Source organism: Hippoglossus hippoglossus, chromosome 13 (genome assembly GCF_009819705.1).
Source record: "Hippoglossus hippoglossus isolate fHipHip1 chromosome 13, fHipHip1.pri, whole genome shotgun sequence".
Classification (NCBI taxonomy): domain Eukaryota; kingdom Metazoa; phylum Chordata; class Actinopteri; order Pleuronectiformes; family Pleuronectidae; genus Hippoglossus; species Hippoglossus hippoglossus.
Genome location: NC_047163.1, coordinates 22,087,942 through 22,115,405, shown reverse-complemented (window position 1 = coordinate 22,115,405; position 27,464 = coordinate 22,087,942). Strand labels below are relative to the sequence as shown.

Sequence of the window (27,464 nt, the reverse complement as noted above, 5' to 3'; positions counted from 1 at the left end):
ATTTAGCAGGCCCCATCTGCAGGCTCTCACTTGCCCTGAGTAATAGGCCACCGTGACAGCTGTGTTTGTTTGTGTTTGTGTTTGTGTGTGTGTGTGTGTGTATGTGGATGGAGAGAGGGGGAGAGAAAGAGCAAGAGAGAAGGAAGGAGGTGTGGGGGGGGCAAAGAGAAGAAGACATAAACAGGCAGGGAAGAGAAAATGTCTTCGGTGAAGTTTCAGATCGTGAGATTTTTTCTTTGAAGACTCAGCCACTGCAAACATCAATGGACCTTGTGCTAAAAATAAAAATGGAAAATAGATTGTGTCAATCACAAACCGTAACACGACCGCCTGTTTCTGCTCTGACCCAATTTTACTCTTTGTTTCAAACTTTTAATCCGATGGTTGTTTCTTTTATGGTTTATATTTTATTTATTTTGTGTACCCAGATTATAAACAGTATTTTACATGTTTGCATGTTGTAGGTTCCCGGTTTGAATCCCACTTTTGGGCAGGTGTTTGTGTGGGAGGAAGCCAGGTTCCCCGGCTTCCTCCAACATGCAGGTTGAGATTAGGCAACCTGTCAGCAACCTGTCCAGGCTGTACCCTGCCTCTCACCCAATGTCAGCTGGGGTTGGCTCCAGCTTCGACCCTCAGGGATAAGCGGTATAGATACCGGATGTTGCTGGGATGGATGGATGTGTACATATACAGTACAAACATATGTACACATAGTAGACATACAAACATGTTGTTCATAAAACTTCATTCATGTAGCACCTTTTATACAGGTTAGTGCACATCAAAGTGCTTCACAAATGAAGGATATGGCAATATAAATATATTAACTAACAATACGCACATGCACATACATACATACATATTAACCTGTTCCCCGCAGTAACGCCTCAATTCAAAGTATTCATGTACCTTAAAAGATTACTTAATTTGCTCATTTCATCACTATGTGTAATATTTCCGGGAAACAAAATTTATTCTGAGTCTTTATATCAACACAACAGCCACTATACGTTCTGGCATCTTTGTTGCTAAGGTGCAGCTGCTAAATAACAAACAAGAGAAAACTGAGTGAAATCAAACATGACCTGATTTTGCCAGAGGTAAACAGAGCAAAGCAGAATAATATGTGTTTACTGTCTGAATATATAGTAGCCTTATAGTTTAGTGTGAACTTTAAATCTTTAAACAAAATTGGTTTTCTCACTTGATATGTTCCAATACCAATAACAGGACTGACAGGTCTGCAAATCTATTTACTAATCAGATACCAGGTCTTTTCTGTTCTTTTCTTTGAATCAGGAGTCGTGCTGCACTGCGGTGGTATGGAGGCCCATTTCCCCCACTGTGATGAGGAAAATAAAAATCCTGTATCTCATAATTATGACTTAGTATCTCCTAATTAGGAGATAGTATCCTAATTATGAGATAGTATCTCATTATTATGACTTAGTATCTCATTATTATGCAATTGATTGCACATTTACGGTTATCGTGGTGACGCGGTTCGAAGGTTTAGAGGAGCTTTTTTTTCCTCAAAGTACTGACACTGTGTAGTTTTTGAGTAATCCTGTGTCAAAGTCCCCTCCACAAAACAAGAATGAACTTCTTCTGCTATATTTGATGAAGGATAAAAAGCTTTTTTACCATAAGTTCTTCATGAAACTGATATTGTTGGAGTACTAGTTAGACTACTGCCACAAATACTATGAAGTACTCAAAATGTGTACTTTTTGAATAATCCTCTGTCACAAGGACAAAGCCTATCCTATCAAAGATAACACTTAGATTCCTGACCTAGGTGAATGCCAGGGTCTGTCTGCGTGTGTGTGTGTGTGTGTGTGTGTGTGTGTGTGTGTGTGTGTGTGTGTGTGTGTGTGTGTGTGTGTGTGTGTGTGTGTGTGTGTGTGTGTGTGTGTGTGTGTGTGTGTGTGTGTGTGTGTGTGTGTGTGTGTGTGCTTGTCTCTGTCCCTGTCCCTCTTCACACAAACTGACAATCACATGTATTTAGTTATTAATCGATGATGACGGATCATGACTCCGGATCGTTCCGGTCACTTTAACCCTGATGTCCTGACTGTGCGCGTCACGTTGCGTCTCGTGTTGTGTGAAACGCGGGAATGCGTGCACACAGTGTTTAAACATGTGTCTCTTGAACTCAAACAAACACAAAGTAAACGTCAGTCCTGTACGTGTCCTAATACCTTGTTATCAGTGCTGGTGTTTATTGTAAAGGTGTAAAGTGAGCGCAGGTCAGAGGGGAAGTGAGGAAAACAGACTCCGACTCATACAGGACGACCGGACCTTTAATCAGCGTCTGTTCTGATCCTGGAGCAGCGCTGGTTATAATTTTGCAGCGGCAGCACATCGCTAAGACAATGAACGTAGCAGAAAACTTGAATCGATTATGTTATGTCTCTGCATCGATGCATAGTCGCCCACGTCTGCTAGACAGGCAGCTGTCTTGACCCCAGCCTCTCAACCACGGCTTCCCTGCTCTGCAGCGCCGCGCCCACAGTCAGTATCTCATGCTGTTTTTAGAACGGTGAAAAAGAAGAGACTTTCAGTAATCTGGCATAAACCAGACCTTGCTAAAATGTTCGCACTGAAGTGTGCCACAAGTGGAACGGTGACGCCCTGTCTGCAACATTCCTCTTTTGTGGGGTGATATTTGTGTTTTACCGTTTTTGTCAACCTGGATGCTGACAACTATTGTAGATTATCCATGGACATAGAAGAAGATGGGATAGTTCACACAAAAATGAAAATTCACTCATTATCTACTCATCACTATGCTGATGGAGCGGTGCATCGAAACCGCAAACACTCATTAAGTAGATAATGAGTGTTTGAGTCCACAAAACACTTTTGGAGTCTCAGGGGTGTTGCAGCCAAATCCAATACAATTAAAGTAAATAGTGACCGATTCTCAGAACAGAAAAAAAAACGTAAAACGCTTCCACACTGCTCCTGTGGTGTCATCCAAGTGTCCACATGCCCCGACATTGAAATCCGACTCGAAACTGCTTCATTTACACCATGTTTTTAGCCTTAATGTCCTCTCTTATCTTCCTCTGGAGCCACATTCACGCGTGGATCACAGCGGACAACTTTAGTGATCCCAAGGAGGGCAATTCATTTGCAGCTTACCCTGTTCATGATCACACAAACAACATCCAATATGATACATGTCAAAAAGCACAGGTCAACAAACTAGGTGAAGGACATCAAGATTAAGATTAAGGAGGTCAAATAAATAGCAATAAAAAGACAATAATGAGATAATAATAATAATATACACGCAGACCGAAGTTTGTGGAATTAGTAGTTAGATGTATTTGTGTTTCAAAAGGTTAGACCTGAGCAAGGCCATAAAACAATGATAGCAACCATCTCTTACATACAGTGTTGGTAGCGTACAGCTGTGAAAATATGTTAAGTTGGGGTATTTTTGGTACTTGGTATCTTTACCAGATACGTAAAATCTTGATATTGGAATTGGTATCTGAAAGGGAACAGTGGTATCGCAACATATTCCGTTCTGTGTGTGCCAGTGTGCTGCCATCACATCAGTGCCACTGTGGGGACATTAATCTTTTATCTCAGCCCTTGAATAGAATATTTTTTTGGTCAATTTGAGAGCTCGGCTTGTAGAAGGAGCGTGAGGAGAGATAACAGTGCTCACAGACAATCAGCTAAATGAACGCTGGCAGGATACTGGCATTCAGGCAAATGCATTCATTTGTAAAATATTATTTCCCAAGTGTTAATTAATTAAAAAGTGATCGTTAACAGTGTTACCCAAGAGTGCTGGTGTTCCGTTTCCCTCCAAACAGTGCGCCCAGTGAGGGACTGCATGGAAGTGTCTGAGCATGCTCCCTCATCAGAGCTATGTACTTGTTAATGGAAGGCGACCAGTTGATAATATCAAGAGTGTTGCTGTTGGGACATAGACATGACGTCAAACAAACAGGTTCTTAATGTGACATGAAAGCTTTTATTGCTAGTTGGTTGCAATAATTACATGAGCCAATTAAAATGTTGGTTTACATTATCACATCCATGTGATTACCTCTGCCAAGGAGGTTGTGTTTTATCTGCCTTTTTTTTTATTGTTAGTAGGGTTACACAAAATTGGATTCCCACAAAGCTTGGTGGAAAGGTGTGGTATGGGTCAGGGAAGAACCCATTAAATGTTGATGGAGGGTGTTAGAACTTTTTCTTAACATTGCGAGATGTTTTATGACATTTTGACTGACTTCTCAGGGAATAATTCATGGATCTTTATGAACAAAAAATCTGGCACATTTAGGGAACTGATATCTACGAGTGTTGGATATTGATTGAATTTGAGGGGACTGTTGGGCCTTGGTGGAGGTATGCAATCTACTGAGTGCCAGTTTAGTTAAAAAAGCATTTATGATTTTCTTCTTCTCTGTGTTTAGATCATAACCTTCTTCGGGGGCCAGGTTTACACCAATGAGGCAACAGGCAGCGAGGCCAGCCGTCTGTCCTTTGCCGGGGAGTACCTGGCCGGGGACGCCTCCCTGATGATCAGTGACTTGCTGCTGTCCGACTCTGGTGAATACTATTGTAAAGTCAAGACTGGGGGCAAGTACCACTGGAGCCAGGTCAACCTCATTGTGCTGGGTGAGTGTTCGCATCGTACTCCACACACACACAGGTTACTGATAGATTTGCATACAGGTGCACATATGTGCACATTCCATCAGGTTAGGAAGAGACCTGCACCCATTTGTGTATGGAAAATGGACATAGACTCTCTCTCTCTCACACACACACACACACACACTAAGAGCTAATCACTGGATCATTAGCCTGGCACATTTCCTCCGTCATGCTGACTGATCTAATGATTCAATTTGATTCAGACAGTGTGATTTGATTTCGCTCATGCTGTTTGGGTTCGTTCGGATTGGTTTGTCGATGAGGTGAGACCAGAAACAGGCGACTGGGCCTGGAAGAGCACAGAACTGATTGATTGAGTTAGGGACCGAGTTCCACGGACGTTGAGCATCAAGTTAAATTCATTTCTGTCCTCTGTAAGATCTATGAGGGGACAGGCAGCAACAGACTCTTCTCCGAGTTCCAACTTTGAGGTACATTTTCTAATGAAATTTTGGAGTTGAAAATGACATTGGAAAAAAGCAAATGTCATCAATCTCGCTGCTGATAAGCTACTTAGGAAAATTACTTGTAGGAGTCACGTCTTAGCTCTTAGCAACAAAAGAAAAGCCTGTTTCGGCCTCATAAGCCACATCATTGTACATTTTATCCGCCTCTTTCTCTAGTCGCTTTGTTTTGCTCATATGCCCAACGTACAGATGGTTATAAATGGCTTAGTTTTACAGCTAGCTCCGTGGTAATGTGCGTCTCCGCCTGCATATCTTAAATAGCTAAACAACTTTGAAGGACAGACAGCGAGGAGGGGGAAACGCTGCACCACAAAAGCCGGCCACAAAGTCCGGCGGGAGGAGCAAGATCATTCTCAATGTCAGAAAAGCGGGAGATTTATTAAAACATCATGGGAGATTAGTTCAACCCGCAGTTATTGGTTTTCTAATGGAACAGTCTGTTAATCCTCTCGCTCTCGCTCTCCTCTCCCTTCCATGAAGACATTTCAGTGAGTTAGTGCCTCGATTTTTACAAATTGCCCTCAGCTTTGCGGTGGCACTTTCGATCTTGAGAGAGACGAACATTTGCATTTTTCTCTCTCCCCATGCTAAGATAATAGCTTGGCAGCCGAGCCGGTAGCTGGCTTGGCATGAGGCAGTCTGCGAGTGTATGTAATTGTGTGTGTGCCAGGGGTTTCTACTCGTGCCTCCACTGGTTTTGTATGTGTTTATGCCCAGATGCCTTAGCTGCTTTTGTTAAATGTGAATTTGCATGTGCAGATTTTTAAACTCGGTTTGTTTCAGTGTATGTGCTGCATTTTTATGTGTGTGCACTTGCAAATAGTTTGTGCATGAGGTTACGCGTTCCTGCTCCTGCTGCAGTTGGGCCTAACTGACCCTGACAGAGCTGCGAGATTCACAGATGAAGCGTCGGTGCTCGCCCGCTCGGCTCCTCTCATTATATTGCTTACTGAGAGAGAAACAGGGAGAGAGAGAACTCTGCCTCCGAGACCAGGGGGGTGGAGAAGACGAACAAAGAGAGAGATGCACGTAAGCTGTCTGGCTTTGTGTAGCGGCTATCGCTAAGTCACTACATCTCAGCATTACTCAGGAGTTACTTTGCTGACAAGCTGCGGCGTCTGATTTCAAAAGTTGCCTTATAGACAGCACAGCCAAAATACAAAATAGACGTTTTAAATTTAGCTCACCCCTGATCTAAAAATATACCTTGGGCGAGAGAAAAAAGGATGTGCTGCTTTTTTCCTGCGTTTATAGCGGTGCCTCTCGGCGTGTATCTAAACAGAGCAGCTGTACAGCGCTCAGCAGGCTCCAGCTATACTGCGTTCTGCCTCCAGCTACTGGACCATGACCAAAACCTTTGACCTGTGGAGAACATATCACCACAAGCGTTCACAGCCCGCGTCGGGGTCACATTGATCTATTCCCTATGGGACTGTTTTTTTCTCCCTGTGTGTGTCACCAGCTCTGTGGAATGACTGAAAGTAACATTCACTTCACTGTTTCACTTGACTTTGCATTATGGAATAAATCGAGCTTCGGTGAATGTCCTACTTATAAAATCATAATCACATTTTTGTGGTTATGTGATTAGGATTTTTTTCTAAAAATGCAAAAAAAAACAACCATACATAACATTGTTACCATTGAAGGTGGATTACGTGGTTGTGAAACAATGTTAAATGGACCTCGAAGCCACAAGTTCCTATCATTTCAACTGTGTTTAAAGAAAACGTTTTTTATCCGCAACGACGAGGAGAAACTACCCACAATCATCAGGGGCAGTAGCAACGTCTCTGATTGGTGAAGGTCACTGTTACCATGGAAATGTTTCTACAACGTCAAAAATCATGTTGGTTACGATCAGATTGTTCAGCGCTACGTTGCATTTACCACAGAGCAAACATGATTTACCTCTCTAACATGCAGTGGTTTATTTAGAGATGAGGAAAAGAGTGTATGATGATCCTATTCATCTCACAGCTGGTCAGCCTGGATCCAGGCTTCAAACTCTTTTCTATAGACCAACCCTCACCTACGCTTACAAGCTCTGGGTAGACAGGTCACAAATACATGCGACTGAAATGACTTTTCTCTGCCGGGCTCAGCCTCAGTGATCGGGTGAGGAGTTCAGATATCCGGAGGGAGCTCGCAGTAGACCCACTGCTCCTTCATGTTGAAAGGCAACAGTTGAGTCGGTTTGGGCATTTGGTCAGGATTCCTCCTGGGCGCCTTCCGTCCCATCTGGCCTGGGAACGCCTTGGGATCCCCCAGGAAGAGCTGGAAATCGTGGCTAGGAGAAGGACGTCAGGGATACCCTTCTTGGCCAACTTTCTCCGCTACCAGAGCCCTGATAAGCAGAAGACAATTGATGGATGCATATATATTAATCTAAGACTAATTGATAGACTGTAAATAATTTTTAAAAATGTATTAAAATTTTGATTAAGATATTTGCTACCACGTAATGAAATCCAAAGGCTTAAAATCTGATGCAAAACTCAAAACTGTAAATAAATCTGAGCTAATATGATAAAGAACACATGATTTGTAATTTGCCCTAAACCGTTTTTCTAATTCCCATGTCTTCCTACAGTCAAGCCTTCCAAGCCGAGGTGCTGGATGGACGGCAAACTCCTGGAGGGCAGCGATGTCAAGCTGAGCTGCAAGTCCAGCGACGGGTCAGAACCCATCAACTACAAGTGGGAGCGAGTGCTGGACAAAGGCAAGAGCCTGGGCAAGCTGCCAAACCTGGCACTGATAGGTAAGGAAAATAACTGGCACCACAGTGACGTGCTGATTCACCATCCAGCGCTCAGCAGAGAAACACTACGAGGATTCCTTTTTTAAATTAGTGTTTTTTATAGGCTGCATTCATCCAATGGAGTGTTTTGCTGAGCGCACCGCGATTCCCTCACCTCCCTCCCGTCTTCACACGTTTGCAAACACTCACACATAAATCTGCCCGGTATACCACTACACTCTTCTACCACTCGTCCCTTTAGCTGCTTCACTGGAGTAATTAACAGTGTAAGTGTTTTGCTCAAGGGCACTTAGACGGTTCTGGGATTGTCCCGCGTAGGCCACTGATTCTTCATGCACGGCACGAAAGCACAACAGAGCCACGTGGTTTGTCGATGCGCTCTGCTGGGATGAGCTATATACACACAAGGCTCCAGACTGATACTGATGAAGGCCCCTGTGATGTTGAAATGTCAGTGTGGCCCAAGTGAATTATACCTGTATAAAGTCAGTGTGAAGTGAGGGTTTTCTTGGTTTGTGTGTGCATAGTTGAGAAAATATAATATAATAGACAGAACTGTCAGCCGACCAAAAACAAAAAAAACATGGCCCAGTAGAAGCACTGAGACACTCTTCATTCACGTAGTGTGGATTCCTGAATTCCTCTTGGACCATTACCAAAAATGTCTGCCTCTACAAATTACCTGCCACAGTTTAAAGCAGAAAAGAAAAGCGAGTGGTTGGACAGCTCTCCTCATCTTGAACTCTTTAAACCAGAATAAACACCCCAGGGTGCCAACCTCTCTCTCTTACTTTTCCCTCCGCGGTTCAACTGGCGTCGGCGTCGGCACGTGCCCAGACAAAAACCTTCAAATTAATGACCTCCACCACACAACACCTGTTCAGTCTAATTAGTTTTCATTGGACGATAACACACAGTGTCGGCGGCCATTATTTATGGCTCTGGTGAAAGGCAATATCACATGATTGTCATTGGTTGAGATGACTAAATATCCCATGGGGCTGTGAGGCTCCTCTCATGCTCACATTCCTGTTACTTTCTTCAAGTCCTCTTCAGTGGGGTGGGCCTTTTAAATAAACTCTCATAAGGGACTGTGCTTACTTGGATACCAATATTCCAAATATTGACCTTATTCTGAACAAGACATTACTTGGATTGTAGTATTTACACGAGTTGGTAATAGAATATTCCATTCATACTCCTGTTAACATGTTACAGAGCAGAGTCTGATTGTAACTAAAGAGAGGTTGAGAATAAATCACAGTTTCTCCTCTATTGCCCTTATTAGGATGAATTAAATCTCTTTATAATACATGAAATGTCCAGAAATGTTCTGATGATGACAGAATGGAATAGTTCTTTAATTTAATTCTAAACCTTGGGGGGAAAAAAATGTCAGGATGGTTTATTTGTCTCGTATTGTTATTGTTATCTTTGTTTTGTTCTTTTTCTTTTTTCTAAACAATGCTGTCTTGTAAGTCTTTTTTAGGGTGGGCACATAACATGCATGACACATCAATCATCCTCTTCTACGCCATTACGTCTGACGTTATTGCGCCAGTTGTAGATCCTAAATCATAAATAATAAGATGGTGCTGTTTACCAATTTGGGTGTTATCATTCTCTCTCGTTTTTATTTTTCCTTCTTGTTTACACCCAGGAAATCTGTCATCAGTCAGTTAATGAATGAATTATTTAGGTTAAAGTAATCAGAAAATGTTGTTTACACCATTGGCTTAATCTGGTTCATATCGCAATATTGTTATAATAATCTAAACGTATTCAGTGTCTCTCTTTCTTAGGTCATGATATATATTTATTCTTCTGTCATACAAATGAGGATGGTGGAGGTGCAGGAAGATTTGAACAACATTTGTAAACGAATAAAAACTTAATCTTATTCCCCCAGATCTGAAGAACCCAGAGATGGTCACCCTGAGGAATCTCACCATGGACAGCACAGGTGTCTACAGGTGCACAGCCAACAACGACGTGGGAGAGGAAAACTGCACCATCGAGGTCACAATGCAGCGTGAGTTTTAGGAGGGAAGGGAGGCGACCCCTCGGTGTTCGCCTCGCACCGAACTGTCACGCTGATTGATGGTTATTGTTTCAAACTGCGGCTGGAAATACATTTGTACCTCCTCTCTGCCTTTCTACAAACCTCCCTACTCGCTCACACTTTCCATTCTCACCCCCAGTGCTCCAACACCAGGGACTGCACTAAACGTAAACTGGTGGCTACTGGTCACCACCTCTGCTACAACAGTTATGTTTCACTGTCACTCTAATACATTCGCTGAGAGGCCCAGCACGGCCGGGGTCATGTGTCGAGAAAATGATTACACGTCTAGCACCACAGCAGGAGCAGTTTGGGAGCCTTGGTGTTAAATTGTATTTGGCCATTGTGGCACAAACAAAGGGAACTTCCCATTAATGAGCAGGAACCATAAGAATGAGTGATTTTAAGTTTAAGAATAAGGACTGTATGTGAACTCTCATTGGATCCTCTCTGTCCACAGATGCGAGGAATGTTGGTTGGGCGGCGGGTGTGGTGGTGGGAATATCCCTCGGTATCCTCATTGTCATATTAATCATCTGGCTCGTCTTCCGGAAGAAAGAGAAGAAGAAGTACGAGGAGGAGGAGACTCCAAACGAGATCAGGTTTAGTCATCCTCCTTTCTTCTCTGGTTGTTTCACATTCTTGTCATTTTGAACTAATTTAACTGTATTAAAATGTTTGCTAAAATGCTAAAATTGTGCGGCAATATGTGTTTAAGTGTGTGTGTGTCTGTGTATTTCTGCTTCTATGTCCTTGTGGGGCTGTTGCTGTGTTAGTTTAGCTGCACTATACACTTTCAGACTTTTAAATAAGTGAAAAACCGCTTTACTGTTATTTCAAGTAAGAGCCTAATGTAATATTGCATGTATTTAAAATATATAATATCTGCCGTAACTGTGTTTCGTGATATAATATTTTGTCTTTATCAGGAACATTAATTAACAACTACAACATATCTCATGAAAAAAGACAAACAGAAGTATGTGGGGTATGTAGATGCAGAAAAAATGTATGTCGCTGGGGTGGTGCACCTGGTTCTATCATCTTCCCATCGACCTACAGGTACAATCTCAGGTCTAGGAGACAGGTATGCAAATCTGAGCCACATGTTTCACTTATTCACCTGAAACCAGAGTATAACAGTTAAATAATACAAACAAATCCAATGTATATAATGTAACAGTTAACAAAACCACTATCTAAGTCCCTTTCTTTTGATGTGCGAGGTAGGACCTGCTGGACGCTAATAGGTCTGCATGAAGACGATGTCTCGATGCAGGCTTCCAGGTCAAAGCCTGGCTTAAATGCTTTTATTGGCCTTAAACGATTCCTTAAAATAAAAGTGAGGAGAGAGAGAATACAAAGTTTTAAATATTTTACTGCAGGGCACAGTTTGAGAAATAGATAATGCAGTTTCTTTAAAAATTATGTAGTTAATTAATAATTAATGTTCAGCTCAGTAACTAAACACAGTGTAAATGTTAAAATGCATATTATCCTAACATAACAGTGTTTTCTGACTGCATGTCAGAAACATGTGTTTTGTTGGATCATTCATTGAGTTTGTCGCACATTCGATTTAACTACAGTCCTGTTTAGCTTTGGTTTGATGGAGCAATGATGGTGATGTAAGCACGTGGCTGTGTGACCTGCGTGTGACCTCACACACCAGTCCAGCTGAAAGTAGCACAGCTAAGCAGATCACATGCTAAGTGACACAGCAACAGTCCCTTAATGCATGAATGTGTTTGCTGTCTACCTGTCTCTCTCTTCCTGTCTCTGTGTGTGTGTGTAAGATGATTACAAAAAAACTTCCGGGGGCGGATCTAGGATTTTCTTTCACTTTCCTAAACATTGCGAGATGGGACAATTTCAACATTTTGGTTGATTCCTCAGAACATAATTTATAGATCTTATTGAACAAATCAGGCATGTTTAGCAGACTGATATTTATCAGTGTGTGCAGTGTGGTGCAGATCCAAATAGATAAATGTTCAATTTGAATGTGGTTTCATAATGGGACTGTTGGCCTTGGCAGCGGGAAGCACTCTCTTCTAGTTTTAGACCTTAGGACTGAGGACATTTTAGCCTGTCCTCACTTTCTGACGCACTTTCATGGAATGTTCTAGGGTAGAGACTTGGTTTTAGGGCTATGGGATTAGATTTTGCTCAGAGTTAAGGTTGGAACTGTGACATTTGGTTGTAAGAGATAAGAGGGAATGCGTTATCATTGTCCTCACAAAGACAGGAGCGCAAATGTCTGTGTGCATGTGTGTGTGGGTGTGTGTGTGTGTGTGTCTGTGTGTGAGAGAGAGAGTGTAAAAATAAAAGTACAAGGTCAAGAGCTCATCGATTATGTTTTTATGAGTCTGTTCACACCACCCTTCCTTTCATGTGTGTATTTCTCTGTGTGGGTGCTTTCTTGCGTGCGTGTGTGTGGCGACAATAGAGTGAGAGAGCACACTAGTGTTTATTCCTCACTCTAAAGTCATGTAGACAGCGTGCACCATTAATGAATGTAAAGGTAACAGCATGTTTTTGTGACTTGTTATTATGGATATGTTCTGATGTAACAATGAATAATGCAGCATGGTTGAGGGACAACTTCCAGTAAATAAGATGTGTTACCTTGTACCATATGTAAAGAGTTTGAGCCTTCCCCCTCATCTGCTTGACCCAAACACAGCAGCACAGCAGTGACACACATCTTCACACACACCAACTTCACTTCTCTGACTTTCTGTATAAGCCTTATATCAATGGGATATTGTTATCTACTGATTTACCCTCACAATCGACACACCCTGTGCGACAATGAACACAAACTACCGTGGATGGGAGGTTTGGTGAGGAATGCTACTCTCACCTGAAGTTTGTTTTCCTCACATTTCCATCCACCATCTTTCATGAAAAACTGAGAACTGTGCAAGAAACATTTTCAGCAAACATTTTTTTTCCATCTGGTGATTTCCACACATTTCATTATTCCATGCAAATATGTTTTCACAAAACTTGGGGGCTGCGGGGTATCTCATGAATTATTCACTTGTCCCATGTGAATAAGGCCCTGGAAAAGTGTGAGAGATCGGTACTGTGTTGTTTTGCTGTTTTGCTGTGTGTATGTGTGCTTGCCTCTTTTCTATTTTTAGAGGTACAGTTCATATCAAATAAAAGAACCATCGTTTTTCTTTGTGTGTGTTTCCAACCACAGGGAGGATGCGGAGGCTCCCAAGGCCAAGCTGGTGAAGCCCAACTCCCTGTCCTCGTCCCGCTCCGGCAGCTCACGCTCCGGAGCCTCTTCCACCCAGTCCATGGTGCACAACAGCGCCCAGCGTGGTCACCGCCCCCGCCCACCTGCTGTAGCAGCTCTCAAGGAGAATGGACAGCCTCCAGGCTTCCCCCAGTCCCCACCTGCCTACACTACAGTTGTGCCCCCCAAGAACCCCGAGCCCCCTACCACTCCCAAATTCAACTCCAGGAACATGTCGGGGCCTACACCCCCAACCCTCATGGTCCCCGCCCAGACCAAGGCCTTTCAGACTGTGTAGGACTGAGAGCCAACCCCTTCCTGCAGCCATGTGAGAGCCCTTCCCCATCCCTGCCCAAGCCCCCCTCACCCCTTCCTAAAGACTCTTCCATAAACACAGAAATGAAACTAGTTAAAAGGATGTAATTAAAAGAATCAATACTATAAAGTCCAAAAGAACTTTTAATGAATGCATACTTAAAAAGGGAAAATACGACATGCTTGCCCCCTACTGAATTACATAAAACAACAAAACAGAAGAAAAAAACAAGACCTGAGATGCAACTGTTTGTATCTCTATGGCTGAAGGCAGAACTTATTTTCTGAGTTCTTTCTTTTGGCTGTGGGAGGCACGGGGAAGCACCGTGTGCAGAGAGGTGGAAGAAGCCCCCTCGTAGAGCTTTTATTTATTTATGGAATCAAAGGGTTAGTCATACAGCGGAGAAGAAGAAAGGAGGAGAGACGGCTGGATGATAAAGTAGATCCAAACTCTGAGCCAATGGAGTCATACAGCATGTTGAACTTCACTTGTCAACAAATGCAAGATGGATACGAAAACGGAGAGGAAGAAAACGGACATCGGACAGCTACAGATTTTTGTCCGCTGTGGGAGGAGGGGGCTGGGGGGAGGCGTGCGGCGATTCTGTGATTCATGTCAGCCCGCACCTCCGACTCACTGCTTCCAGCACCTGCTCTGAAACCACAAACCTCTCCGCCTCCCATGGGCCAGGCCGATTGTGCCCATCCATGTGGACAGACACAGTGCGTGGCATGTGCATCATCTGCCTCAGTGCTCTCGGTCTTTTTCGTGCGCTCATAAAGAACCTGCCAGATACCACAGCGGCCCTGAGACTGACTCAGCCGGCTCGCGAACAGCTCATCTGCTTTACCAATCAGCAGGGGGAAACTTCAGGTACACGGATGTAGCACTGGCAGTGGAGTCCAAGTCCAATGGAGTTTGTAACCCCCTCCCACATCCTGTCTACATCAATGGACGTCCTTTTTCTGGTACTGAATATACTCCCTGAATTATTAAATAGTATATATTAGGCCTATAGCGAGTCATTTAAATATAGGGGATAAGCATCTAGTAGCCCAGCTGGACTTGTTTTTCTTTTTTCTTTCGGGTTTCCGGTGTCTCTTCTCGTTGAACAGGTTGTAAAGGGTGACAGACAGCCATGTGTCCATTCATCCATATGAAGAAGTGCCACCAATCCCTAGGATGGGTTATTATCGTTGCTTTATATTTTATTTTACTCTTACTACATTTCTGAAGTGAAACCAAAATCTGTTACCATGAATGTGTGATATACAATGATGGTGGATCCCATTACATTCAGCCTCCTATAAGGTACTGAATCAATATTTGAGCTAAGGCACAAAGAATTGACCTTGACATTCAATTTCACAAAGTCTGAATGAATGGAACGCGGAGTATGATTCTGGAGACTTTAATTGTGTCGGGTGTGTATGGTATCATTGTCAGCACTCTCCCTGGATCCATAACAATGGAGTGGCACTCGATTGCTGTCTCGCCGAATCACGGGGCCCTGCTTGGTTATTGGTTGAGCCGCGCTATCGGCCAATCCCCCCTTTGTCATATCCTCCGACAGACCCAGTGCAGTTTGATTGAAAGTAGCTGAAAAAAGGGCAAGTAGCCTATCTAGTGTGCCTTTGCAATCCCTCTTCCTTTTGATGGTTTCTTTCTTCGTCCTTATCTTCAGCACACCAGTGGTTAAGTCTCTGGTCACATCCAGCTTCGAGGGTCAACAGCAGCGAGTAGCGAAAGATACAACTTCACAAACTCGCCCCAGTAATAAACAGACGCAGCCTCGGCAGCACAAGCAGAGTGAATTATCCGTGGTGAGAAAGCAATCCCGTGTCACGGGACAATGTAATGTATATTCTGTAATCAGTCTTGTTTTATATTGTACATACGGATAGATATATGCACATGATGTCATTTAATTTAACAAATTAGGGTATTTGAGGAGAGATGTAGCCCTTACAAATGAGTCAAATGGGAAACCCAAAAGTGAATTTAAACCATGTACTTTTACAGATGTTGCATTCTGAGTGAATTCATGTGAAACAAACATTATCACATGTGTGGAAGGTGCAGGAAGGTGGAGAAAGAAAGGCATCTTGCTCAGTCCAAAGGAAGACACTCTGTCTTTGCGACTACACGCCAAATTCTGGTGAGACGTTCTATGGATGTTATTGATCCTGTGGGAACTATTTCATTTGATTAAAGTGACCCGGTGACCTTTCCTGAGGCGTCGCCGCTGGGTTAAGAATTTCCCCTTGACCAGCACTTTGGTCAATAACGACTTATCTTGAAAAAGTCACTTCCAGATGACCACAGAATCTGCTGTGAGTATTTATAGACGACACATGATGAATATTGTTTGGTGTAACCCTGACCTTTAACCTTGTATTCCATCCAGCTAAAATTTATGCACAAAGATATATCAAACCCAATAGGCAGATTGCCATGAAATGAAGTGAGCATGTTAATATTATCAAAAATAAAGTGTTTTTAATGTTAATGGTTCTATGACCTTTCCTCTCAGGACAAACTTGACAACTTAACTCCACGACTGGTTCTAATAATCAGTATGTCTAACACTTTAGTATTATATCCTGTTATTAATGTTTCAGTGATTTTACTTTTGTTCCACTTTACAAATCTGAAAAAAGTATAACCATACGATGAAAAGTGCTGAAAACCAACATCTGTCTGAAAGCACATGTGGTTTGACTTTGACCCGTGGAATTTCACGTGACTTAACTGTAAGGGACGTTTTCTGGGGAAGAAATGCCTTTTATATACAACTAGAGGTAGAAGCTCATATTTGACCAGGGAAGCTACTGGATGAGTGGGTCTGTGCGTGCGTGCTTGCGTGCATGCATGCATGTCTGTGAATGTGTGTGAATGTGTGTGTGTGGGTGTGTGCATGTAAATTCAGTATAAGCCCTTGGGCCACACCCACACATTCTCATGTTAGCCATTCAGTGAGTGAGAAGGATCCAGTCAGGCAAAGTAACCTCTATCTAAATTGATATGACTGCAGACTGGCAGTGTTTACTTTCATTTTCATTGACTTACATGCCTACTGAACCTGGCGTCACAGGCAGCAGTCATGTTTTTGCTTGTGGGGGTGGCATCTTGAGACAAATCACGTCCATAATTCATAACCGTCGTCAGCTCTGGAGGCTACTTGTACGCTCCGTCTCTTCTCTAGCCGTCTCTTAACGTATAATGCACTCCCTGGGTGTAATGATGGCATCTCAAGGCTCACGCACATGCACACACGCACACGCACACACACAATACAGGTACCCATGTACACATAGGTGCACATGGAAACACAGGCGTGTTCTCCATGTACACTGGCAGATGCACATGGGCACAAACACATGCACACACACACACATAAAACCCCAAACTGCAATCCTTGTCATTTCTGCTCCTACAGAATCAATTTGATGGATTGAATGTCCGGTGGTATTACGACTGACTGATGGAACCAGGATTCCAAATGCAGCAGAGAAAGGGAAACACTCCACACACACACACACACACACACACACACACACACACACACATATATAAACAGCTACTGTAACAACACACACGTGCATGCCGACACACATGCACTCAGATGGACAGACACTGCTATGCATCTTAACAATCTGGGTAGCATGTGATTCAAGACTTTTTTTTCTCCTGCAAGAGAAGTGCTGGGAATCAGAAGAGTTAAAACAGGACTGATATTGAGCCAGGCTTGTGGGCTCCTGCCATTGAATCCCCCCCCCCCACCACAAATGAAAGTAGCAGTGGAGGTGGAGGATGGTATGCAAGTCTTCCAGCTGTTAAATTCCTCCAAGCTTTTTTTTTATTTGCTTTCTAGCTACAGCAAGTCTCAGGTGGCAGATTCCCCCGGTTTATGAGCCCTCGTGTTGCGTCTCTCCACTCTCTGAAAAACCTGCGCTGGCTCCAACAAATTCATTTTAAGGAGCTTTGGTCAGTTCAGTCGAGGGTGGAGGAGGAAAGTCTTAACACACGACGAGTGTCAGCAGCACATCCAAAATCATTCTTGAAAACTATATCCATCAGCACGATACAATGTCTTATTATCGACACACAACGGTGCAGCAAACATGAAATCGTTAATGGTTATCCTGCAGATATGAGAGGAGTACGATTCTCATGTAGCCACAGGGTTTTATGTTCTATTAAGCAGTTTTATTTCTGATTGAAGCTGTTGAGTGGGACAAAGCCATGCTCAGACTTTGTGGTTTAGCCTTGTGTCTCGATATAAGGGAATGTGATGTATCATTACTTTTAAGGGAGGAGTGTCAACCTAGAGGAAGAAAGCAAAGGTAACTGCATGTCATAGGAGATTGAGCAGATGAACGGGAATGCTTTGCTTTGATGTAACATAACAGTATTAGGCTAAAAAGAAAAAAAAAAGAAAATCTACAATTGTAAATATACTCACAACAATTTTTATGAAGCTTTATTTTTGTCTTCATTCGTTTGATTCTTTTTCTTTTCATCCATGTACTTTGCACTTTTTTGTGTGCTATACACTCATCACTGGCCTGTGTGGGCTGCGTGTGGTTGGCTGTTTCTCTTGACCGCATTGTTTTGATGTCAGGGGCAGACACGCTCAGTGCGGCGTTACTGAAGGGAAATATAAGACACCTTTGTTTTCTGTACACTCATCTGTTTTTTCTGCCGTGGCTTCTCTTTTGGTTTTGTAAAAAAAAACAGTACAGGTTTTTTTTGGGTTTGTTGGTTTGATGAAAAACAATCCATGTAAATATCACAAGTAAAAAATGTATATTTTTACGACTTCTGAGTTATTACTCTTTCATTTGCAAATAAAATATTCAATGACAACTTAACTGGTTGCATGGTATCTTGATTTAGACTTTGTGTGGCCCTGATGTGAATTTGTGAATATATTATCACTGCCCGATCTCCTGTGTTTGTGCGGAGGGATAATGTCAGAGCCTGAATGCTAAGAGTAAACTGTTAGGCATTGTTGATTTGTACATATAAAAACAAAATGCTGCATTAGCTGTCTGACTCAACTTGAATTTGACAGCTGCCAAAAATTAACAACCTACTGACACAATTTATTTTACTTACCCCCCAGGTAACATTTCAGACACAGGCTCTTGTAAAACGTTCCCTGGGAGGTAAAAAAAGATTATCGGTTTCTCAACTGGTGTGCGGACACTTCTTCTTCTGGTTTTCATCGCTTCTGTCCTGCACCCACGGATTGGTATACTTTATTGATAACCTTCCCAGAAAATTTAAAGGTGGAACAGGAAAAAAGCCAGCAGCAACGTTATCAATGTTTTTTTGCATTAGCACCATTCAAAAGTCAACTCACAAGAAGCAATTCAAAACTAAGTAGGAAATTCTTTGCATGGAACAGAAGGATAGATTTGATAATAGTCTTTAAATTCTCACAGTTGCATTAAAACATGATTAGTTGTGATGGTAATGTAGCAATGGTGAACGACTGAATGTTCCACATAAAGGATGAGCTATCCAGAGTAAGTTTCAAGACTCAGCAAGTTGACCACAATGTCGAACATCAATCTATAACCTGCGCCTGAGGAATGATTACAGCGTATATATGCTGTATATATACAGGCTGTATACATATATATATATAAACAGCTTGTACTGTATATATACAACTGGTGAGCAGCTTCCACAGGAATTAATCTTAGAACATCCCTGGCTTAGACATAAAGGGACACTGGTGTGGTTCTAAAGTATTCTATTACAAATATGGGTGTCACACTCTGCACAGTTGTCCTAACTATAAGTCCATGATCCAGGACGGGCTGAAGATGACACATGGGGCCGGGGGTACAGGGTTCTTCTCCCTCTTCCTCTCTCTTGATCTCTAGCCCCTCAACTGTGACACTCAGGCACGAGGCAACATGTCAGCAATATCTATTGACCTGTCAGCCACTCATTGACTGACATTCATCTCTTCCCTCTGTAAAGGTCTTATGTTGACGATCTATTGAACTGCCCAGATGGAGTGTGTGTGGCAACCCTGGTTAAAGAGACAGGGTGTGACTTTATCTGCGAGCTTCAAGGATGCGCACGAAAGGTGCAACAAAGAAGAAGTCCCAAAAGCAGCGTCCATGCATGAGGAGATAACGCCCCAGAGCAAAGGCACATGAACGAGCCATGGGGGATAATGCAATCACCAGTGTGTTCTCTGACATCTGTTTGTTGAGGAGCTGGCTGCAGACTGCTATGCTAAATTTACATCTTTTCGAAACACGGCATCCATATTAAGCAAGATCACAGTTTCAAGGCCAGACCACATTTCTCCACTCCCTGTTCCATGCCGCCGTGCCCATTGTTCCACATGATCAGCCATGTATGATGACACTGTCCTAAACCCATCGCACTGGCAGGCCCACGCACACACACGCACCTATAAATACATGCATATGGTGTGTTGCATTTGATTATGGCTCAGAACATCAGAAAAACTGAAGATGATGGTTCCTCGTGTAACGGATGATGTGTTTTTATTTATCGATCTATTTTTATTTTTAATCTACAACTGGCTTTTTACAGCCTATTTGCTCTGTTGCAAATCATCTAATAGCATGATGTGTCACAATTACGAAAAGGAACACTCACACTTTAAGTAGACCAGATACAAAAAATGTCATCACACAGATAAGGAATCTTTTGGCTCTGAGCTGGCTTTGTAGCCTAATTAATAGGAAATCGTATTTTGCCCTCCGTCTCCCTCTGTAATCTGCAAAGTAAATACTTTTAGATTGCCACTTAAGGCCTTTGTAATTGAGGCTGCTTATATAATAGCATCCCCTGGTGTTGATTGGGGATAGTTCTCATGTTATCTGTTTTGCCGAGAGGCTCCTAATGGGATAAGAGAGAAATCATAATTCACACATCACCAGTCGAGATTAGCTAATTAGAAATCTCAAGTGTGACCTACAACGTATAAATGAAAACAGGTGCTGCCGGCAACTTCTGGAATATGACGGTCTGTTTCACTCGTGTTTGTGTCACTCTTTTTCAAACAAACTCAGTTTTCTTTTTTCATGTCTGTGAGGCCTGGACAGTATTTTCTTCTTTCTTGGAAATTGACCTTACCACTAATCACCAGATCTAATTTCCTGTGTCTCTGCAGATAACTAATCTAATCCCACCACAAACAAAAAAGATCAAAGTAGCGATTGCACTGTGCGCTGTCGTCCTATATGGTTCATTGTAGGAACATAGCAGTAATATTGTTAGTGGTATTCCACTGAGTGCAGGTACTATACATGAGTGGCTTTGCTTAAAGCTCCCTCTGGTGGAACCTGATATGTGCACCAAGGGCAACACAGACGAGTGGGAGAGGTGTAGATTGATAGTAGATCAGTAGGCTATGATAACCATGAATGGACACTGCTTCCTGGTGAAGATAGACAGTTTATTTTGAATTCTGATAAAATAAAATAAAACTTTCTATAATAACTGTATTCCATTCAAACCCGAAACAGACTATAAATAAAGATGGCCTCATAATTCATCATTTAAAGCCAGAGGCTGCGTCAATCAGGAGATTGAGTCATGGTATCAGGGTCCCGCTGGTGCGTGCACTCCACCTATTGCTTCAGCTGTTTTTATAGCATCAAATGAGAAATTATAACCAAACTTTCTCCAATGAAAACTTGAACACATCAGAACGACCTAAAATGGCAGAGGGGCTATAAAGACACTTTTGGGGGGGGGGCTTCATGTCATCCATCTTTATATACAGTCTATGATCTAGAAGCGTATCCTCACATTTAAAAAAAAGAGAAAAAGAAGAGAAAGTTGTTAAAGCTCTGTATTTCAGCGCACCACTGACGGCAGTAAATTGGCTTCATTCTTGAAAAACTGTGAATATCACTGTGGACCTTTGCTAGTGCTTTGTGAGTCTTTGCACTGATTATGCCCGGCTGATGAAAATGACACTGTGACCCACATTTCATTTATATTCAACTCTCTGACAACTGCACTAATTATAGTGCTGACATATATTTATATCGAGAAGTTAATAGCATGCTATTTTTCGGCACTTGTTCCCTGCTGATGATTCCACTTTAAAAACATAGCGTACGGATGAAATTATCCATTTGTTGGGGGCAAAATTGCAAACTAACCATCTGATACTGTTCCATCTGACAGCGAAAATTATGATTAATGCACGTCTGACATCCCTGATAAATGTAAGCATCAATTTACATTGTGATCCTCTGATCTTCATAGATGAGCTTTGAAGTAAGCGCTGCGTGAGATGTGTCACCTTTCTTTGGTGCAAAACTGCCTGCACACTCGGTGTTCACAGGAAAGCTATTAGTGCATCGAATTGAAAAATGAATCAATTAATGATGGAGCTCTTTTTAAATGGAGCAAGCAAGTAAAATTAACTGGAGGCTAAATTAGTTATAAAAGATCCATATATCTATAGAACCACTCAGCTGAGGATTTCTCCTTCAGGCTCTGATACCTTGTACAACACACGTTCTTCTATTGACTCACAGGATGTTCGTCTAAAATGTTGATCCAAATATGCTGCACAATAACGGTTTTACAAGAATTCCATTATTTCAGAAATCACGAATCTAATCTGGACACAGCAAACAGAAGTGTATGTCCACGAGTTTGAAACACTGAGAGACAGAAACTAAAGGATTACAATAAAACTAAAATCATGGTTGAAGTAAATAAAATCAAGATCATGAAAATACGTTTTTAGCTGTTTTTTAAACACATCAACAGAGGATGTATTTCCAATACGCAACTGATGCTTATGCTGAACAGGTTGAACAACCGGGACTTAATTCAGGCAAACAATAATGTTTAGGTTTTGTTTTCTTAATTCAGACCAAAAATATACCACTTGAGAAAACATTAATATATATTTTATCAGCTTTAAAATGTGTGATAATAATGATTCATTTTTTCACCTTCATATGTTGGAAGCAAGTAATGGCTGAATGATTGCACAAATTCTAATAATAATAATAATGATAATGATAATAAACTTTCTATATGTTAAAATGTTAAAAAAAAAGGCTTAAAGCAAGGTTGAGATTAGAATAAAAGAAAAGACATGGTTGAAATAATCGAAATCAAGATCATAATAATAATAATAATAATCTTTATCCACATGGCACTTTTCACAGCAGGTTACAGACGGAACATGTTAAGACACATAAAAACATGTTGATTCATATTTTAGCAGCTTAAAACGTCCTAAAGGTTAAATGATGTGTGAGTTGAGCTGCTGGAATCCCATCTCTGACACCCTCAGGTAGACAGAGACATACATGGGGACCAAGCTTTCTGATGAACAGTGACTCAGCAGAGTCCACCTCAGTCTGCTGACTCACAGGTAAACAGAACCTCTCCATGTTGGTGGTCAAACATGCACATGCTGTACCTGTCACACAGCACGTGGGCAGCTCATCCCTCAGCTCAGACTGGAGGACGCACTGGAGCGTCGTCCTCCGTCCCTTCCAGGATGGACACCTCCACCTCATCTCCTCCCTGCAGCCTCACTGAACCACTCGGGTAAGACTGATCCCTCTTTTTCCTTCTGACTGTTTTCACTCTGGAAGTTTGAAGGCGTCCAGAAAAGGTTATGTAAGGCGAAGGGATTCAATTTGATGTGTCAGGAAATGCAGCTGAAGTCCAGCCCTCTATTTGAATGTAATGTAAAACAAACCCCAGTAATCCACTCATATAGAGGCAGCCATGTTGTTTCTACAGAGATATCCCAGCACAGAGGCCGGGAGATAAACCCACAGTTAGCTACCTGCCTCCTGCCCAAGCTAGCAGGGTTAGCAGCTAGCAGCTAAACACACAGGTACTTAGCAAGCTAAACACTAATAGCCTATAGTGTATTTTCTAACTTACAACAGTAAAGTTTAAAGCTAGTTTAAATAACCCTTAAACACAGTTTTCTATACATTTAAGTACAATATAAGGAGAATGGTTAGCACCTGTTGATTAACTGTGCTAGAATATTTCAAAAAACAAGTTTAAGTCATAGTTAAACTGGTTTAACAGCTTGTCTGTTTAAACAAGACAAACTTCTTCTATGAGCAGTTTTTCTTGACCATCTTACATATATATATGTAAGATGGTCATATATCTTTATTTTTGTTTTTATTAAATTTTTTCCTTGACACAACAAAAGTTGTATTTGTTTGAATTTTTACTCATTAACAAATTAGAAAAATAGTTTAATGCAACAAATAGAAATAAAAGTATATATACAACACCAGGGGATATAAACAAAGTTTCACATAAAATACAAAACTGTCATAAAGTAAACAGATTTAATTAAGAAAATTATGTGTGAGTGTATAAAATGTAAAAGCATCACAAGTTTAGTCCAAACCAAAGCTTTTTGTACCTAATATATATGTAAACTTTATTAATGAGCAAATTAGCAAAACATCATTTAGCACAGTTAAAATAACATAACAAACAAATAGATTTCCAGGGTTTATAAACAAAAACATAAAACTCCTTGGTGGAGGTAAAACAATCTAATACAATACCAGGGCATAATGTGTCTGGTGTAGTTTTTCAGAAATTGTGAAAATACACAGAGGTAAAAATTAATGAATCAAGTCTTCCAAAAAAACAGTACTTCCTGTTGGTGTTGGTATATCTACCAAATGTCAAAATAGTGCACGGTCAAAATGAGTAGATGTAGTGTATTGAGTACGTATATTTACATACAGTTTGGAACTGGGTCAGTATTTATTTTCATTTTCATATTTTCATTTTCATTCTAGTAAATCCTGAGCTATATTTGGAGGTTTAACTGTGGCAAGACGTTACAACACGACTGACTGTGGTACGAGACGTTGCTGTGAAACTGCAGACATCTCTGCCTGTTGCTGCCTGTTGCTACGGGAGCCGTCACCTGGGACAATTAGGATCTAATTGGGGCTTTGGCTAATATGAAAACTGGCTGTTAGCGGCCACAGTGGTGTGGTGATTAGGCATCCATCCCCTCTGCTGAACACTTATCAGCCCCTGCAATGTCATGAATCTATCTTGTGATGGTAGAAGTGCTGCATGCCAACTGTGTCAGAGCCAGATTACACAGCTCAGTGATAGTGTGAGAGCACTAAGGGGCATCTGTCTAATGATGCGGCTTCTGAAGAGATCTTTTGGGCTTCAAAAACTTTGTTCTGCGCACTGATCGGATTAAAACAAAAGTGTGAAATATGCCAAACTTCTCATGACATACCCTCACTCTGGGCAGGAATTCACAAGGGTTCTTTGTGGCCTCAGGAACTGCTTTGCTGTTTCTGCTTTTATCACATAGGAACCATGTTACCAGGGAAAGAAAGAAAGTGTGTGTGTGTGTGTGTGTGTGTGTGTGTGTGTGTGTGTGTGTGTGTGTGTGCGTGTGCGTGTGCGCGTGCGTGTGTGTGTCACTTTGACTGTTGCTAGAGGTAAAACTAGTGCTATTTGTTCTGGTCAAAACAATCATCATGCTTAATTCGCTGTTAACTGTTAGTCTTCTGAACATAGCATTAATAAAACATTCACACTGGCACCGCATTTTAGCATCAGGATGCATTTTAATGTGGATGAACATGTAAATGTTCTCCACCAGCATGTCTTCGAAACTCCCCTGCAGAAAAAGAATGGGTGATCGGTTCTCTGTGCTTCCAGGAGTTAAAGGACCTTTGATTGTCCCTCGTCAGGTATCCAAGCTCGTCTCATGTGGATGTAATTTGAGGTTGTGCTGCCAGCTCCTCAGGCTGTCTGTGTGACAGTAAGAACACTGTAAAAATGTCACTGCTCTCCCGACAGTTTTTGGGCCACATTGCTGCCGTTGCTTTGCTGCGGGCTCGTTATAAATCTCTGACATTATTCATCACTGAGTCATGTTTTTTTTTGCATTGCCTGCAATTTTCAAATAAGTTTGCTTTCATTCACCAAATTATGGGTTTATCCATCAAATGATGATGTGACAGTTTAAAAACCTCATGTTATGTAACCGTGTGTTAATGCAACTTCTTGCTTGTGTGTAATTCAGAAAACCCACTAAACTTGTGCAGTGCTCTTTTTTGGTGCATACTCTACATGTTCAGTCAGCGGGATTTTTTATTGCCAGTTGATTAAATTGCTCTTAGGGAAGCACTAATAAAGAATTCATCTGGTCCAGCCCATAACCCTTCTCCAAGCGTGGCAACTTTCCAAATGGATGAGTATAGATGCTTTTGTTACTTCACCATTCCCAATCAGCAAAATTAACAGCCACTGCTGCCAACCATGGTGTCATACTGTTCCTGTTTAGGATACTGAGGAAAGGGAAGTAAAGACATGAATACAAAAACAGCTAAAAGAACAGATGTTTTTCTAAAGTGTAATAACTATTTTTTACTTTTACATTCAGCATGGTTGGCTTTTAGCGTTTATTTTTTTCCAGCAATACTTTCATTGAAAATATGAAAATATTGTGCCTCTTAATTACATATAATTATATTTTGAAAATGTGTGATTTCCAATAAGATAACAGGTAACAGGCCTTTTCACATCTGACAGTCTGAAGCAAGGTCCAAACCAAGGCTTATCTCTTTGTTACATTGTTTACATTTGATCCGGTTAGTTTTGGTTACACATGTAATTTAGGGAACACACTAAAGACTTTTGTATGAAATATGTATGTCCTGTCGTCATCACCTACTTTGTGCTGCGTCTGCCTAAACTGGACATTGATTGATGTGTAGACTGCGTGCACACTGCAAAGAAACTGCGCTATGGTTAAGTTTGATACGGACCGAGACCACCTCTTTTTGTCGGGCAAAATGTTGGTCCGTTCGGCCTAAACTGAAAAGTCCAAAGGTCCGGTCCAAACAATGTATGAAATCACCATTGTCTAAATTGTAGTATTTTAGGAATCTGACAGTTGTCCTGTATACATGGAGGGTTAGTGTATGTTCTCATCCTGACCTGGCAATCAGTTTTATTAATCATGTTTCTTTCGTCTGAGCTTCTGTAGCCAGCAGTAGACAGGGAGCTAGTCTGCAATGACGTCAGCAGCTCCTTTACTGAACTTGTTAGAGCTCATTCAGAACTTGCAGTTACAAGGAAACTCAGTCCAGCTCACAGGTAACGCATGACTTATGCTAATGGGGAGGACTTGGCTGATGCGAGGTGACACATAGGATGTACCCGACAAGGTCAGGATGTTTCCCATATTGTCAGCAACTCTCTGCTTCCATTTTCATACTGAAACAAATGTGTCCAGCCTGGTGACAGCAGATGAGGATCTGCTGAGACCTGGCCCAGAAAGAGTTTTTCTCCAGTGTCGCGAGTCAAACCAAATGTTGTGGGTGGGGGACTGGATGGCCACTGACACACACACACAATGAGTGGTTGCAGAAAGGGCAAAGTGATACTGCCTGATACGAATGCAGCAAAGGAAATGCGTGAAGGAACTCGTGGGGCTTTGCTCTGACCCTGCTTGTGAAATGGAAGATTGTAAATTCATGATTAGACACTGTGTGATATGGCGTCTGAGTGGTTTAAATTATTGAACCGTGTCAGTTTGTGCTCTGCAGCTGATTCCGATGCACTTACTTCTGTGTCGCAACATCCTAGTTGGATGCTGTGACAGTGGATCCAGAGAGTCTAAGGGTTCTAATGAGGACTCAGTCAAAGCTGTGACTGGCAAATGAGGCAGATCCAAGCCTTGGTCGAGGAATTGATCTTCTCTTTTATCTCTGTGAGATCTCATGCAGCAGCTCCCTTTCAAAATCCACGAACACAGCTAAGATCAAAGCCATGGAGCAGTTTAAATCTGGGTGGAAACAGGCCTCCCCCATCCTCGTCTATTTTGGAAAGCAAAACTACTAACTGGTTGTTGACAGCAGAGAGAG

The 27,464-nt window shown here is 41.8% G+C and overlaps 1 protein-coding gene across 1 annotated transcript in view; it reads left to right on the top strand.

Moving 5' to 3' along the window:
• The window catches only part of clmpb (CXADR like membrane protein b), a 73,753-nt gene extending 55,337 nt beyond the window's left edge, over positions 1–18,416 (top strand). Inside the window, exons 3-7 of the mRNA XM_034605514.1 lie at positions 4,443–4,647; positions 7,747–7,914; positions 9,824–9,946; positions 10,437–10,578; positions 13,188–18,416. Of these exons, the coding sequence (XP_034461405.1) occupies positions 4,443–4,647; positions 7,747–7,914; positions 9,824–9,946; positions 10,437–10,578; positions 13,188–13,524 (975 nt within the window). The 3' untranslated portion in view covers positions 13,525–18,416. The remainder of the gene's footprint in view (positions 1–4,442; positions 4,648–7,746; positions 7,915–9,823; positions 9,947–10,436; positions 10,579–13,187) is intronic.
• The last annotated feature ends 9,048 nt before the right edge of the window (positions 18,417–27,464 follow it).